Source organism: Thamnophis elegans, chromosome 1 (genome assembly GCF_009769535.1).
Source record: "Thamnophis elegans isolate rThaEle1 chromosome 1, rThaEle1.pri, whole genome shotgun sequence".
In the NCBI taxonomy this organism is placed as follows: domain Eukaryota; kingdom Metazoa; phylum Chordata; class Lepidosauria; order Squamata; family Colubridae; genus Thamnophis; species Thamnophis elegans.
This window is the reverse complement of record NC_045541.1, coordinates 168,429,824-168,446,685: the sequence shown is the minus strand read 5'-3', so window position 1 is coordinate 168,446,685 and position 16,862 is coordinate 168,429,824. Positions and strand designations below refer to the sequence as shown.

At 46.0% G+C, this 16,862-nt stretch overlaps 2 protein-coding genes across 2 annotated transcripts in view; both read right to left on the bottom strand.

The window, feature by feature from the left end:
• CILP2 (cartilage intermediate layer protein 2) overlaps nucleotides 1-4,494 on the bottom strand; it is a 38,098-nt gene extending 33,604 nt beyond the window's left edge. Inside the window, exon 1 of the mRNA XM_032214160.1 lies at nucleotides 4,431-4,494. Within this exon, the coding sequence (XP_032070051.1) occupies nucleotides 4,431-4,494 (64 nt within the window). The remainder of the gene's footprint in view (nucleotides 1-4,430) is intronic.
• Nucleotides 4,495-11,654: 7,160 nt separating this feature from the next.
• Nucleotides 11,655-16,862, bottom strand: part of YJEFN3 (YjeF N-terminal domain containing 3) — a 32,778-nt gene continuing 27,570 nt past the window's right edge. The window contains exon 6 of the mRNA XM_032214148.1: nucleotides 11,655-11,854. Within this exon, the coding sequence (XP_032070039.1) occupies nucleotides 11,655-11,854 (200 nt within the window). The remainder of the gene's footprint in view (nucleotides 11,855-16,862) is intronic.

Genomic DNA, 16,862 nt, shown 5'->3' with positions numbered 1-16,862 from the left:
CTTAGAAAGGCTGGCAATGGCGAACCGCTTCTAAAATCTTGGCAAGAATACTGCAGAGACTCGTCCAGGCATTTGCCAGGAGATAACACTGATCCCGAGTAGTTTGGAGAACTGGTTAATACCACCTCTGGCTGGCCTCGCCCCCATCTATTCACTGCCTCCCGAGTCCCAGCTGATTGGGAGGGAATGGGGATTTTGCAGTAACCTTCCCCTGGAATGGGGAGGGAATGGAGATTTTAGAGTATCCTTCCCCTGCCACACCCACCAAGCCACACCCACAGAACCGATAGTAAAACAATTTGAATCCCACCACCGTCCTCAGGGATGCATTGGGGAAACTTGCCAACCCAGGTTGGAGGCCAAGAACCCCCTTGAAATGTTGCTTCCCAGCAAGCAATATTTAAGCCTTGCTGCCTCTGCGTCAGAAGGCAGCAAACCGTCATTGTAAAGAGCATTCATAGCCTGACCCTCCATGAACTTAACCAGACCTCTCCAGATGCTGCCTTTGGCATACCGGCTGATAGCAAAATCCTACAGTTTATCATTTCCTTCTCTGTGTGCTGAGTCTTCTTCCACCATTCTCTCTGTGTTGCTCTTGCTTTGTGTGTGTGTGTGTGTGTGTGTGTTTTTGCATGTGTGATATGCTTCCTTTCTTTTGGAGGTACAGTGCCGCCCAATATACCCTGTTTCCCTGAAAATAAGACCTCCCTGGATAATTAGAGCCGAGGTGGCGCAGTGGTTAAATGCAGCACTGCAGGCTACTTCAGCTGACTGCAGTTCTGCAGTTCGGCTGTTCAAATCTCACCGGCTCAGGATTGACTCAGCCTTCCATCCTTCCGAGGTGGGTAAAATGAGGACCCGGATTGTTGTTGGGGGCAATATGCTGACTCTGTAAACCGCTTAGAGAGGGCTGAAAGCCCTATGAAGCGATATATAAGTCTAACTGCTATTGCTATTGCTATAAGCCCAGTTGGGTTTTGAGTGCATGCATAAGCCCTCCCCTGAAAATAAGCCCTCCCTGAAAATAAGCCCTCCCTGAAAATACTGCAAGACAGTAGCAGCCAGGAGGTGACCATGCTCGCCACCTCCTGCACCTCAAAAATAATAAGACCTCCCTGAAAATAAGGCCAAACGCTTATTTCAGGGGTGGTGGTGTCAAAAGAATATAAGACCCTGTTTTATTTTTGGGGAAACTTGGTATTAACAAGTGGAGCTCTATCTTGGCAGAATCCAACATCACAAATTACCTGGATTTTATTCAAAGAGAAGGCGGGTGCGTCAGGATCTTTCATAGTTTTATAAATTATTCTGACAAATATGGAACACAATGCAGTTTTACCCTTAGGATTTCTTTCAGTCCTTAGTGGCTGTTTTTGGCAGATGGGCATTGATTAATTAATTCGCTCAGCTCTTCCTACCCCTCCCTTCTGCCCACTGGGCTCACAACATCTGGTTCTGCAGAGGGATCTGCGCCTTCTCCCCATTTTCTGAAGACGCCATCAAGACACGCGCTGGCTCCTTCTTTACTCAGACTTAGTGCTCTTTGGATAGAACTCTAAACGAGTCAGAATTTAGCGTGAGTGTTTTAAAAGCAAAAATAAGTCTCCTGAGAGAGTGCTAACCCACTGCTGCATAGAAAGTCAAATCAAGAGGGTAAAGAAAATTGAGTTCTGCCAGTTGCATATTGCTGATTTTGGTACCAATGATCATTTTTACACAGCTTTTCCTGACAAAGGCATCTCTTCACTGGTTTTGGTTTTTTGGGGGGGCAGGGTAGCTGTCAAGCACAAGAAATCATAAAATCCAGGAAGTTCAAATGAATATATGAAGTTTTATTGCAAGCTTAAGGTCTCTACAAAAATCTAAACTACTAACCGTCAAAACAAATTGGTGGTAGAGTCAATGGAATTCAAGGCCGGCTGGAGTTAGATCTCGTGTGGGTGCAAAGGAAGTCCGATGACATGTTTGACTCCTCCCTCGGGCTTAGCCTGGTCCTCTCCTACACTAGCACTACTGCTACAGAAGCCAAATCAGTCTTTCAAGGTAGGCCAGGTTGAGAAACAAACACCAGAGGGATTCCATGCCACTTTATTATATGGTATCTTCAAAGCCTGTCAGTTTGCTAAGGACAATATTGTCCAGGGTTATTTTAATACTCTTTCTCACTCTTCTTGCTTTCCTAGGGTTTAGCAATTTTTCGCCTCTTCCTTCCAAAAGCCAGAGCTAAATAGCTCTGCAACTGGTTAGTTTTAAAGATGAGTTTCTTTTAGAAGGGCATTAAACCCAGATTACTTAGGCAACTTGACTGGTGGTTAAACCAGCTCGTCAAAATACCTGCCTGCATTTGCCTGACCCACCACACGTTAAAGAGATTGATTGGTGCTTGTTTTTCCTGTCAGCAGATGACACTCAGCAGGAGAGGGAAAGCCTGAACATGTTTCCTTAACATCTTCCACGTTAAAACAGCAAAGGGAACACTACTCATCTGCTAGGGATAGAAGAGGGATCAGACTTCAGGCAGTGCAATTTATGCCAGCATAGTTCTCTGCTTGCCTCATGGATTGGAGGTCAGCCGTTTAAGATGTCATCTGCCTGTGCTTCAATGCTCCCCTTTGCTTAGCTTTACTAAAACAATCACCTGCATTAAAATCATTATGGGAAAGCTACATGTAAGAACATTAAAAGTGATTGGATCAGATTATGTGTCTCTGTCTGAACTGGGGTCTCCTCTGGACTAGGGTGCCTGTGGTTGATTTTCTCCACTACCGTATTTAAAATTTGGAACTAGACCACCTGTTCCCATGGAGTCCCCATCTTACTTTTGCTATACAGGGACTGAAATATGGGTGTACCTCGGTACACCCATGTTACACCTATCCTCCACGAGCTGCACTGGCTCCCTATTGGTCTCCGGACGCGCTACAAAGTGCTGGTGATTACCTTTAGAGCCCTACATGGCCTTGGACCTGGATATCTGAGAGACCGCCTCCTGCTGTATACCTCCCAACGGCCGATAAGAACTCACAGGCTAGGCCTCCTCCGGGTGCCGTCGACCGGACAATGCCAGCTGGCGACCACTCGGGGGAGAGCCTTTTCTGTAGCTGCTCCGGCTCTGTGGAACGATCTGCCCACAGAGATCCAGACCCTTCCCACTCTCGCGGCCTTCCAAACAGCCACCAAAACCTTGCTGTTCCGGCAGGCCTGAGGTTGTTGATCTATAAATCAGGTCCAACCCCCAGCTAAGCTGAATGTATGTTGTGTTTTTTAAACTGTTTTTCGTTTTCTTTCCCCTATCTGTTATTTTTATTTTATCTTGTATTTGTAAGCCACCCAGAGTCCTCAGGGATTGGGCGGCATATAAGCTCATTAAATTACGAATTACGAATTAAATATGCAAATTGGGAAGTAATCTGCTGAAATGAATAGGGTTCTCTCGCCCTTTGTTTATAATAAATAGATCTAAATATGGATAGATCCAGTGGTGGAATTCTTTTTTTTTAAACTACCAGTTCTGTGGGTGTGGCTTGGTGGGCATGGCAGGGGAAGGATACTGCAAAATCCCCATTCCCTCCGCACTCTGGGGCCAGCCAGAGGTGGCATTTGCCAGTTCTCCGAACTACTCAAAGTTTCCACTACTGGTTCTCCAGAACCTGTCAGAACCTGCTGGATATCCCCCCTGGATAATTCTAAAAATAATATAGGAGAGACCGGCATAGAAGAGACCAGGAGATCTGTCCTGTCTAGCAATCTGAGTTCATAGACTGGGCAGGAAAATGCCTTTTCAAAGTTCAGTAGAACATTCCCCTCACCCCACCTTCAATAATTATCTGTCTCTATCAAGACCATGCTTAATCATTCTGTTATTAGATCTTTCTCCACCATAGATAAGGCCAGTCACCATTTCAAGTTAGCTACAACTTGCTTTAAGAGCATATTTGCCTTTTGTCAACACAACAGCTCACTCTCATTATCTCTTACCGTAGTGCGTTCTGGTCACAAATCATAGGAAGAGGCCCTTTCCTTATGTAACCTCACATTGTGACCCCACTAGAAAGGAAGGAAATATTCTGTCTCTTTCTCTGGATAGCATATCATCTAGCAATTAGGGACAATTATCAACTCTCCATTAATTGCAGCCGCATGGTAAATTAGCCTCTTACAAGCCCAACCTACGTCACAGCAGTGTTGTTGCTGTGGGGGAAAAATAGGAGCAAGAGGATGAGGTATGCTGCCTTGGGGACAGAAGACAATGAAATTAATTAAGTCTGTCCTCCTCCCTGTTCTTGAAGATTGTTGCCATTTTAATTCCTAGATAGCTATGCAAATCTATAAAAAGTCTGTCGTGTGATATGGGGAGGGACAGAAAAAATATATCTCTTTCTCTAACCACATACACACAAATACATGCACACATCTAGAGGTACCAATACCTTGAGCCAAGACGCCGATGAAGACAAAAGAAATGAAGACAAGGGCCGGTTTGAGTCCTGTCATTGCTCCAGAAGGTCTTTTTTTCGGGGTGGGGTGGGGTGGGGGGTCAGAAAGCTTCTCTCTGCACCTCTGGGGAGGGACTTCTAGGCTGAGATCCTGAGCTGAGCTGGAAAGATCCTAGGCTGAGCAGAGCAGCAGGTTTTTATAGGACTCAGCCTTCAGCCTTCATTGGTCGGGAGTCCTTTTTGGATAGACTGCCTGGACGGGAGAAATTAGAGAGACGCAGAACTCAAGAGCATTTCAACCTGAGCAGCACTTGGAAGAATATCAGGGGATTTTTCTGTTATTATTATTGTTTTTGGGAAGGCTTCAACAGAAGCTATTCTAGTGTGGGCTGCTAAAATTGGACAGAAGCTGGAAGGCAATGCAACCACAAATGAGCTAATGTGAAGCGAGGTCATGCTAAAGAGTTCTCCTGATAGAGGTGGCTTTTAAATTGGTGTGCGGGGCAGGAGGAGGGAATAGAGACTTCTGGATCCCTTTTGAAGTCGCGGTTAAAAAGCTGTCATTGTACAAACCTGCCCGCCAATATTTTTAGTGGGGGTGGTGGGGAACGGACGAGTTTTTGAAAAGTTTGTGTCGGAATATGTGGACAGCACAACCTCATTGAGAAGAAGCAGGACAATACATGCAAGTTCTATCTTTATTGTTAAGGTCACACATTAACAGCATCTTGCAAGTCTGAAAGTTTTTCTCCCCGCCTCTCTTTTTGCTTTCTGGAAAATTAGGGAGGGTCCCTTCTGAAACGCTTTTCATAAGTCCCCTGACTCTTTCTGTGGACCGAGATAACTTTTAGCGGGAAAGTTGACTAGTCTTCGGCTCTTCCTACATCTTCTAAGGTCATTCCCCCATACTATTAGGCTCATCCTGCTGGACCAACTGGACAGGCAGAGACCATTAGATACAGTGGTGGGCTTCAAAAATTTCAGCAACGGGTTCTCTGTAGATTGTAGAAGTTTATTTATATGCCGCCCTTTTCCCTGGGGGGACTCAGGGCGGCTCACAACCCAAAAGGTGGGGGGGAGACAAACTTTTAACATATAAGACAATACATAATTAAAACACAACATTCATACCATTCGGGCGGGTTACAGTCTTAGCCCCAGGCCTGACGGGATAGCCAGATTCTGAGGGCTGTGCGGAAGGTCTGGAGGGTGGTGAGGGTACGAATCTCCACGGGGAGATCGTTCCATAGGGTCGGAGCTGCCACCGAGAAGGCTCTCCTCCGCGTGGTTGCCAGTCGGCATTGACCGGCAGATGGAACTCGGAGGAGGCCTAATCGATGAGATCTAATAGGTCGCGTGGAGGTAATTGGCAGTAAGCGGTCTCTCAAGTACCCAGATCCACTACCATGAAGGGCTTTATGGGTGACAAGTAGCACCTTGAAGCGTACCCGGAGATCGACAGGTAGCCAGTGCAGCTCGCAGAGGATAGGTGTTATGTGGGTGAAGCGAGGTGCACCCACAATCGCTCGCGCAGCCGCATTCTGGACTAGCTGAAGTCGCCGAATACTCTTCAAGGGCAGCCCCATGTAGAGCACGTTGCAGTACTCCAGCCTAGAGGTCACAAGGGCACGAGTGACTGTTGTGAGAGCCTCCCGGTTCAGGTAGGGGCGCAACTGGTGCACCAGGCGAACCTGGGCAAATGCCCCCCTGGTCACAGCTGACAAATGGTGTTCGAAGGTCAGCTGTGGATCCAGGAGGACTCCCAAGTTGCGGACCCTGTCTGAGGGGTGTAGTGTTTGACCCCCCAGCCTGAGAGATGGAATACTTGCTGAATTGGTGGGAGGGAAACACTCTGCCTGGTTGCTGGGTGGGTGTGGCCATGGTGGGCATGGCCTAGTCTGCCTCCTGCACCATGGCGGGAGTGGTGGGCATTTTTGCCTTCCACAGGCTCCGGAGACTTTCCCCGAGCCTCTGGGAGGGTAAAAACTCCCTTCCCTGGGCTCTGGAGACCAGAAACAGGCCTTCTGAGACTTCCAGGAGGCTCATTTTCCCCCTCCCCTAGCCTCCGAGTGGGTCCTGCACTTACCTTGCATCCAAAATGGGCCGCGTGGAGACTCCTGGGAGGGGAGGGGCAGAGTTGGCGGGGCAGGATGGGTGGGCCAGCCAGGGGTGGGATTTGGAGGTTCTCCGAACTGGCCATAACATTAGCTACGGGTTCTCCCGAACCAAGGTGAACCCGTAACATCCCACCCTTTATTAGATATAGGCTGTCCCTCAAATAGCACCCACCCCCCCTCAACCACTGCACTCATGACTGCCACAGCTATTCGCAGCGTTGATTTTGATTTTCTTCTCCCCACCTCCAAGATGCCCCTCCTTCCATATTTAGCCTCATAATTGCGTCTTCTGAGTCGCAGATTCTGAGTTAGGTTGGCGAACCTGCTTGTCAAGCCAGCCACCCTCAGCAACCAAAAAAGAAACCACTTAGCTCCATTTTGATAGATCCGTGGTGGCGCAATGGTTAGGGTGCAGTACTGCAGGCCACTTCAGCTGACTGTGATCTGCAGTTCAGCGGTTCGAATCTCACCGGCTCAAGGTCGACTCAGCCCTCCATCCTTCCGAGGTGGTTGAAATGAGGACCCAGACTGTGGGGGCAAGTTGCTGACTCAATTTGCTAAAAAAAAATCTGTAAACTGCTTAGAGAGGGCTGAAAGCCCTATGAAGCGGTATATAAGTCTAATTAATAAATAAATAAATAATAAATTTACTGGTTATGAAAAGATAGCAGCTAAGCAAAGCAAGATCTGAGGCAAAAGGGCGCGTAATCATAGATATCAACCCCCTCCCCCTGGTAACCCCATCCCTAGTCCAATCTGCAAATCCCTCAGGTGTCAGGTGAGTTCCATCTTCAAAAAACATCATCAGGTTGGTATGCAGGATAGTTGGCCTTGGCGGGCCCATCCACTATCTCCAGCACGCACAGTAGATGGTGAGAACGAAACTCCCTTTTCACAATCTCTCCTGTACTTAAAACTTCCCTTCCCAAATACCATGCCTCCCCTCCCCGTTTCAATGGCAGCCGAAAGCAAGTAGCGAAACAGAGGCTGACACTGCCTCTCTACAATTGTTCCAGTGGAAGAAAATATGTGTAGATCAAGCTTGAATTATTGGTTCCTTGACGCCCTCCGAGCTTGGTTCTTTTCTTGCAAATCTTCCATTCCACCGGGCTAGGTAACAACATCAACGCCCCTCAAGAAAACTTCCCTGCTATGATGAGATACAGGTAAGTCCTCGACTTAACAACCACAAGTGGGATCGGAATTTCTTTTGCTAAGCAAAGCAGTTGTTGAGTTGCACTCGATTTTCCAACTTTTTTTTTTTTTTTTGGCCACAGCAGTTAAGCAAATCACTGCAATTATTAAGAGAATGGTCATTAAGCAAATCTGGCTCCCCCCCCCCCGACTTTGCTTGTTGGAAGCAGGCTGGGATGCTCACAAATGGCGACCATAGGCGTTGGTTGCCAAGCACCTAAATGTTGATCACATGATTTGGGGGGAAGCTGTGAGGGTCATAAGTGCCAAGAGTGATTGCAAGTCACTTTTTTCAGTGTTGTTGTAATTTTGGTCGCTAAATGTATGGTTGTACGTCGAGGACTATTCCAAATTAAAGAGACATGGAGGAGACCCCATGAATCCTTATTTCACTCCTTGCTTGTTGTGAACTACTCAAATTCTCCAAATTCACTTTTTACAATAGCTTCTTGTTCATTATCCCTCAGGAGAATACGTGTTCTGTTACATCTATTAGTTTTACTATATTCCTCATTCTGGCATGAACTACAAACAGATTTTGCACTGGTCTATTTGTTAGGCCCATACCTCAACTTTCTTATTTGTACAACTCAAGAAAGCACACGTAACACTTGCTCCGACAACAGCCCTTGTAAACGCTTGAGGAAAATTTACACTCGCTGGCTCAGTTTTGGCAAGCAGCTACTCAAAGCTTGAGCAAGTTGCATCTAGACAAGAATCTCTATTGAATACCAAACTAAGCGGTTGGTTGCCTCTGTCTATGGGAGAATGCAGTTTCTCTCTCATACTCATTTCAATTTAAATCCACTTTTTGAACAGTTTAATGGCTTCTTGCATTGCTCAACTCGACTTGGTGCTGGATGTTTTGTTGGTAGTTGTCTTAATCAGCTTTCCCCCCACAGTTAAACTTCCAAATGTGTAATTCAGGCAATTCTATACAAAAAGGACTTTTGTTTTGTCTAAAAAAAAAACAAGAAGAGAAGAGCTGACATCTGTGATATTTATGTTTTAAAAGCTTGTATTGGGAAAAGTTTACAAATATGACATCAGGAACATTTGTGTTAACAAAGTGTTTCTCTGGGAAATTCCATTACAAACCATGCACATTAAGGTTGTGTACAAAAAATATTTTGATATTTTGGGGAGAGTTACAGATGTAAACAGACGCAAATCATCCCATGATTGGCCAACTGAGGGACATTTCTGGAAAACCCTTTAAAACTCCAGATAAATTAGATCCTTTAGGTCAGGAGTCCCCAACCTTTTGGACCTCAGGGACCACTAAATTCATAATTTTAAATCCCGTGGACCACTGATATGAGCTGCGCAATGACCAGTTGGCTGGGTGTGACTAGGTGGCCATGTGACTGGGTGCGCTTAGCCAACTCAATGTCACTCACGACAAGGGGCACCTCACCAGCCTCTACTCACCCTTCCCCTCCCAGCCACTCCTCGTCTGCCCACCCGGGCTTCTTAGGGCCCCAACAGGAAGCAGTTGTTGGAGCTAAGCAGCCACCATGAGAAAGAGTTGGCAAAACAGCTGGCTCAGTTCAAATTGGATCTGACCGAGGAGGAGACTCAGCAGAAGCACTTCACTGAGGACTAGGAGTATAGGCTTTCCAAGCAGAGGGAAGACCTGCAGGAGTACAAGGCCAGGTACCAGCGCCTGAAGGCTCAGCAGGCTGAGATGGTCAGCCAGTTCCAGACCATGATGCTGTCCTACTGCAACAAGGTCCTCTGGCTCTTCATCACCAGCGGCACTTCCCTCCAGCCTTCACCCAAAGCTCCGCATCAGGGGGCTGAAGCAGACCCCAAGTCAGAATTTCTTCCCCCCTCTGACCCTCACAAAAAGACTCCGAAGGGGGAGACTCTCTGCAGCAACACAAATGTTCATTGCATGTATCCTGCCCAGGGACCATAGTTTGAGGACCTCTGATCTAATGCAATATAAAAAATGCAAATATTTTTTCTGCGGACCACCAAAATTTTCTCGCGGACAACCAGTGGTCCATGGACCACCAGTTGGCGGCCTCTGCTTTAGATTATGCCCTATGCACAAGGGTTGGTGATGGTCTTAAAAGAACTATTCTGGAAGCCTAAAAATTTATTTGGAAAAAATTAAAACAATCACTAGATGGAAGCAAAAGTCTTTTTCTATATCTTTACTGACATCTAGTGGTACAGGTGGACCTGGACTTATGGCTGGTTGCTTAGCGACTGTTAGAAGCTATGGTGGACCACCCAGTGTTATTTACAACACCGATTCAAAGTTCCGATAGCCACACCCACATGTGGTCATGTGATTATAGCATGGGAGCTCGGCAACCAGCCTATGATGTATGGCGTTTTTTTCCAGAAACCTGTGTTTACTTACACACAATGGATTTGCTTAATGACCGCTCCATTCACTTAACAACCTCTACAAAAAAAGGTCATAAAACTGGTCAGGATCATATGGTGACCCGCTTAACAACCAGCACGATTTACAACCATAATTCTGGCCTCGATTACCGTCATAAGTCAAAGAACTACCTGTATGTCCATTTTAACAGAAGGGAAGGCGGAGGCGGGGAGAGAAAGCTTTAAAAAGGCCAGTTGCAATTGTACCAGTGGTGGGTCCCTACCAGTTCGGACTGGTTGGGCCGAACCGGTAGTGGTTTGGCGACCTGGGTTGCTGGAACCGGCAGCGACCCAAGCCTGCCACGCCCCTGAGCCAGTTCTCCGGTCTGCATCAATAGTGCCGCCATCTTGTTTTTTGGTTCTGTGCATGCGCAGAACAATTTTTATTGCTCTGCGCATGCGGGCTTGCGTACATCAAGCGAACCTACAGTAGCGACTTCTGGAACCCAGCCCTGACTTGTACCCAGCTATCTGTTGTCCTTCCACTTTTTCGATATTAAGCACCTCCTGCTTGATGATGTGTATACATTAGAAGGGCAGGGAAGAATTTTAATATAAATAAGGAGAAATAAATAGAACATCGCTCATCCCTGTCCAACTCCTGTCCCAAACTGTTCCTTAAGGCGTAGCAAACTTGAATGCCTCTTCCCAGCACCTTTGCCTCACCTATACATTGAGCTCTTTCCATTCAGGTGGGTTAATCTGAAGGCAGGGTAAGGTGAGATATTTAAATTTTGCAAGAGGTGAGCATATTAGCCCCTTCCCTGGCAGCCACCCCTACCTTGATTGCAATGGCCTAGTCCCAGATGGGTGAGACCATCTCGAGAAAACATACCCCTGAAAGTATGACATATAAAATATATTTAGATCAGCTTTTGGGCTTAAATTGCTAAAGACTGCTTTGAGGAGTCAACAGGGAAGAAAGAAGAAAAATTAAAAAATTGAGTGTGCCTTCATTAAAAAAAAAACTTTTTTCCTAAAAGCACGCACGCACAGACGCACACACAGACAGACACACAACCTAGACATAAATCAGCTTTCAGCAGATTTTTAAAAAAGAAACTGGCTTGAATTTTAATGGGTTTCATAACTGTTATTTGAAGAGGAATTTATGTGTGTCTCTTTTAATTTACATTTTCCGGAGGGGTCCCCTTAGGTGGCTCAGTTGTCTGAGCATTCCGTTTCTTCCAAATGGTTTTGCCAGATTTTTTACAATGAATTAAACAATACTATTATACATTCCAAAGCCTAGACATGGAACTGATTAATACTGGGGATCTCGTTTTGACATTCAAGAGAAGCAAACCAGGGAATTCTCAGCAGGGCCAAGATATCCAGAAGCCACAAACTGCTGGATGATTCCAAGCTCTACCACAAGGGTGTCCAACCTCGGCAACTTTAAGAACCTGTGGACTTCAACTCCCCAGAACTCCCCATGCTGGTTGGGGGAATTCTGGGAGTTGAAGTCCACAAGCCTTAAAAGCTGCCAAGGTTGGACACCCCTGCTTTACAGAGAAACCACACACTCTGTGCCAGGGTATTCTGGCAAATTCAGTTCGAATTTTTTCTGCACGTCGTAAGGGAGGAAGCGCCCAGCCACCAGGTGATGCTTGCCCATAAATCTTGTGGCACATTGCTTTGGAGCCGCCAAAGAGACAAGAACATCGGGGCTGATTCCATCACTGCTGCCCATCTCTACATCCCAACCTGCAAAGAAAGAGCAAAAATCAGGACAATTACAGAAACACCGCCTGATCTAAGCTCTAATTATCCAAATATCCCCAGCGGGGAGGGGAAGGGGGGGGTGTATTCTCTATTTCTCCTTCAATGATCCATTTTCAAAGATTTTTACAGCTTTAATTAAAGGAAACTCTAGATGCTGAAGCTTTGTGGTACTATTCCTAAATCTATACTTTGTGGTACCTGATTCCTAAGAGTCCCATAAAGGGGGCGTGCATAAGCGCACTAACGTGCCTTCCGTCCCTGTCCTACTGTCCCTATTTATTTGTACTCATTTCCCTTGTTGATATCCATGTTTATACATACCTGTTATCTTGTACAAGTTTTGACAAACTAAATAAAATAAAATAAAAATATTGGCCTTGGCACATCCCACAGGGGAGCAGACTTCCCAAACCTGAAGGGCTGTCCCAGGATAGAGGATGGAGACTGATTTTATTTATATTTATTTATTTATTTATTTTCTACCTTTTTTGTTCTTATAAATAATGTAAGGCAGCAAACGTACTTCACTTTCCCCCATTATTTTTTCCTCTCAATGGCAGCCCTATGAGGTAGATTGGGCTGAGAGAGAGTGACTGGCCCAAAATCACTCAGCCAACTTTTATGCCTAAAGCAGGATTAGAATTCAGTCTTCTGGTGATTGGCCCAAAGTCACCCAACTGGCTTTCATGTCTAAGGCAAGACTAGAACTCACAACTTCTGGTTTCTAGTATGATGCCTTAACCCCTAGACCAGTCGTTCCCAAAGTTTTTTTTGGCCTTGTCCCACCTAATCTCTAAAATCCTGATGCCTCCCCCCGTGACATATAATTCTTACTTTACTCCAAAAGTAAACTCTACTCATGCGGAGAAAGCGTAAAAGGCCACTAACTTGGTTTAAACAAGGTTCAAATCCCCCCCCCTAAAAATCAAATTGCCCCCCTTTGGGGCGTGGGTCCCACATTGGGAATGTTGTTATTACTCCTGAAATGAGGGCAAGAAGCAGATCCAAACTCAAACTGAAGAAGAATTTCCCACCCATGAATGTTATCAGGCAGTGGAACAACTTGGCTCTTGGAGTCATGGAAGCTTAATTGCTGGAGATTTGCAAGACTTGTTTGGTAGCTGCATAGTTTGTGGATTCTGCCCTGGGCAAAGTTTGGACTAGGAAGCCTCTAAAGTCCCTTTTGACCCCATGATTCTATCTGGTAGCACTAAAATGAATGGGATGAATTGTCAAGGAGGTAGATACCGAAGAGAGATTAGGAAGACCTTGACAGAAACAACTGGTGAACAGTTGAATTGATGATTGCATGGAATGGTTTCTATCTCTTCAGTGGATATTTTCAAACAGAATAGCAGGGATAGTGTAGTGCAGTGTTTCTATTGTGGCCCGCCAGTGGCCAGCAGAGCTGGCAGCAGATTCGGACAGTGAGGAGGTTGGGGAAGAACATGGGCCAGTCCTGGAGTCTGGGGAAGGCTCTGATGAGGGCTCTGTGTCAGAGGCAGAGAGGGGGACAGAGCCATGTGCCAGTTATCAGCTGCCTTCAGAGTCAGGCATCAGTGAGGCAGACGAACAGCTGGAGCCTGTTCCCAGTGTGTGCATGTGCAGAGTTGCCAGACGAAGGGAACAGCTAAGGATCAGGGGTCGACGTGGGAGTAAGGCCACAGGTGGACAATGAATGGCCCCTCCCAGAAGAAATAAAAGAGGAGTGAAAGGGGAGTGGGGTTTGCAGGAGACAATTAGTTCTCTTAATTGGTTCATCGGAGACTCTTTGGCAAGTTTTGCCGATATCGGTCTGTCAGTTCTCCAAGCCAGATAAGGTCTGTGACTGTAAATTCTCCCTTGAAAGACTTTGCTGGATGTGAATGAGCAGAATTCACAGTAAATTAATAAAAGGGTTTTTGTCGGGACAAGGAGTTTGCTTCATGCTCTCGGGAAGCCTCTTTCAGAACAGTTTCTCACTCTTGACCACTTCCAGATGTGTGGACTTCAAATCCCAGAATTCCCTGGCCAACTTGTTTAAAAACAGACCAATGTTTTGTGCCGATGAATATCACATTTCTTGTTCCATTAATTTAACTTAAATTAAATTAAGTTCTGATTATACCATTGTCAGTGGAAAGAAATTAGAACATTTAGGGGAGGAGAAGTTTATTCCCATTCATGTCTCATCTGCCTGTTTGTTCTTCCACAGAAGAAATTCCTTCCCTTGATGGTGAAAGCAGGTTGCAGGCTACCACACTCTATAGACACAGCAAAACGTGTCTGAAGATGACATCATGTCTCGTTTTAGGAAAACTGATTCCTTCTTACAGCAAGCTCCGCCGTTCAAAAGAACCGCCTCTTCAGACAGCCACCGCAGGTGCCAACGAGCCAAGCTGGAACTTGGCAAGGGACGGAAGTACGAAGAAGTGGAGAAGGGATTAAAATGAAGATGAGGGAGAACAAAGGAATGTCATGTTTTGAAAGAACAGGGAAATGTTGATGGCAATGCGCGGGGGCAACACTAATAGAGGCTTCATGTTTGTGAAATTTAGCCTTTCAAGCAGCTTTTCTCCTACCTGGTATTCAGAAGTGTTCAGACTACTTCTCAGAATCTCTAGCCAGCAGTCAGCATTTTGTCCTAATTTAATTTAGTTTAGTGTTTTTTTTATGACTACATAACAAATATTCCACTCACAAAGCTTTAAGGAATGCATGGAATCAGCTTGGAAGGGACGTTCTAATCCAGTGATGGCTAACCTTTTCCTCCTCGTGTGCCGAAATTGCGCACACGTGCCCACACCCATAATGCAATGCACCACTCCCCCCCTCATGCATGTGTGCGACCCCCCACGCCCTGTTGTGGGCCTAGCAGGCCTCCCTGCAGTCTCCTTGGATCAAAAACTGGGCGCGGGGGTTTGGGGCCTAGCAGGCCTCCCTGAAGCATCCTGGAACCAAAAACGGGGTGCGGGGTGCACCCCCGCCCCCCCCACGCATGCATGCACGTCTCCCACATGCGTGGCAGACACCTGAAAATTAGCTGGCTGGCAGAGGGCGTGCATGCCTCCTGAGCTGGGCGACGGCTCACATGCCCGCAGAGAGGGCTCCGCGTTCCACCTGTGGCATGCGTGCCATAGGTTCTACATCACGGTTCTAATCTATCTAATCCAGCATTTGTCAATCTCAGCTACTTTGTGATATATGGAATTCAACTCCCAGAATTCCCTAGGCAAGGCTTGGGATTGCAAATGAAGTTGAAGGGACTGGGTTATTTCCATTTTATAAAAGTAACTGCTGAAACATATTTGATTAAAAAGAAACAGTTGTGGCATTGAATGTAGTGTAGATATAAATGGTGTCGATTTGATGTGCCCACGGCAAATACGGCAAAACTGAAATTCCATGTGCAGGAGTAGTCTACCATCAGTTATCAAACATTGGGGACGTATGATATTTATCCTTTCTGTCTTAGTCACCTCCAGCTTGGATTATTACAATGAGGGCTACCCTTGAAGACTAGCAGCTGGTCCAGAAGCAGTGGCTCAAACATTTAGGGATACCTGCTGATTTTTCAGTGCAATTCAAGTTGTCAGTTGTCACCTTTAAAGCTCTTTATTGTTTAGGATCTGGTTACTTGCAGGACCAGCTTCACCCGTGGTTTGGAGCCAACCTGGTAGACGTCTCCCAATAACGTAAGCTTTGAAATTGTTTTCTTTTCATAAAATAAATAAGACCTGGTTGTTTTAGCAGAACTTCAGGTTCTGAAGAGTTATTTTTGTTCCAGCAGGACATTAAAAGAGTATATGAATTAAGTATATTCCTTGATGTGGAATGATTTATATTAATATACTAGCTGATAACCCAATGTTGTCCAGGTATTTATTTATAGGGGGAAAATGTCCGGACCAAACGTAATTTCTAATATTGGATTTTCCCCCTTACCAGAGGGAGCCCCCTTGTGGAGTACTGTGAAGCCGTTACCATAGCAACTCCACTAGAATCAATTTTACAGCAGTACAGTAGAACCCATTTAAAGGCACAACAGACTGTATCTTAACAGAACACACACACCCCGAAGGTGTGTCACCTCCACAGTATTTGTGTTAACAGAAAACACACCCCGAGGGTGTCTTACCCCCACAGTATTTGTCTCCAGAGAATAAGTCATCTGTGTATCAAGTTTGGATGAAATTGCTCGAGGCATTGCAGAGCCCCATCCCCTCCATTATCTAATGACCAGCAAATGGCTGCCCTTTCACAACATCAAAAGCTGATTCCAAGGATAGTGGCTGCCTCCCTTTACCTAACAGGAGAGCCAGCCCAATGCAAATAGAATACAATAGAATAACAGAATTGGAAGGTACCTTGGAGGTCTTCTACTCCAACCCCCCTGTTCAGACAGGAAACCCTACGCTACTTCAGCCAAATGGATATCCAATCTCTACTTAAAAACGTCCAGTGTTGGAGCATTTAGAACTTCTGGAGGCAAATGGTTCCACTGATTAACTGTCAGGAAATTTCTCCTTAGTTCTAAGTTGCTTCTCTCCCTGATTAGTTTCCACCCATTGCTCCTTGCCCTACTCTCAGGTGCTTTGGAGATTAGCTTGGCTCCCTCTTCTTGGTGGCTATTAAATCCTCAGAGGGGTATTGACTGAGGTGAGGCAGCAGTTTAAACCAACCGTTTATTTCCAACCGACAACAACTTCAGAACCAAGGCAAAACGACAGTTTCCCCGCTTGACAGCTATTTATATGCATGCTGTCAAGCGGGGCAGCCAATCAACGGCCACCTAATGTCCCGCCCTGGCCAATGCCCCTCCCAATTGCCTGGAGTGTGCGTGGCCACATCCTCGGGGCACGTACATAACAGTGGCAGCCCCTGAGATATCAGAACACTGCTATCATGTCACCCCTAGTCCTTCTTTTCATTAAACTAGACATATGGCTTTTCTCTGCCCTCTTTCTAGTGGTGACCAAAACTGGATGCAGTATTCCAAGTGTGAGCAGGG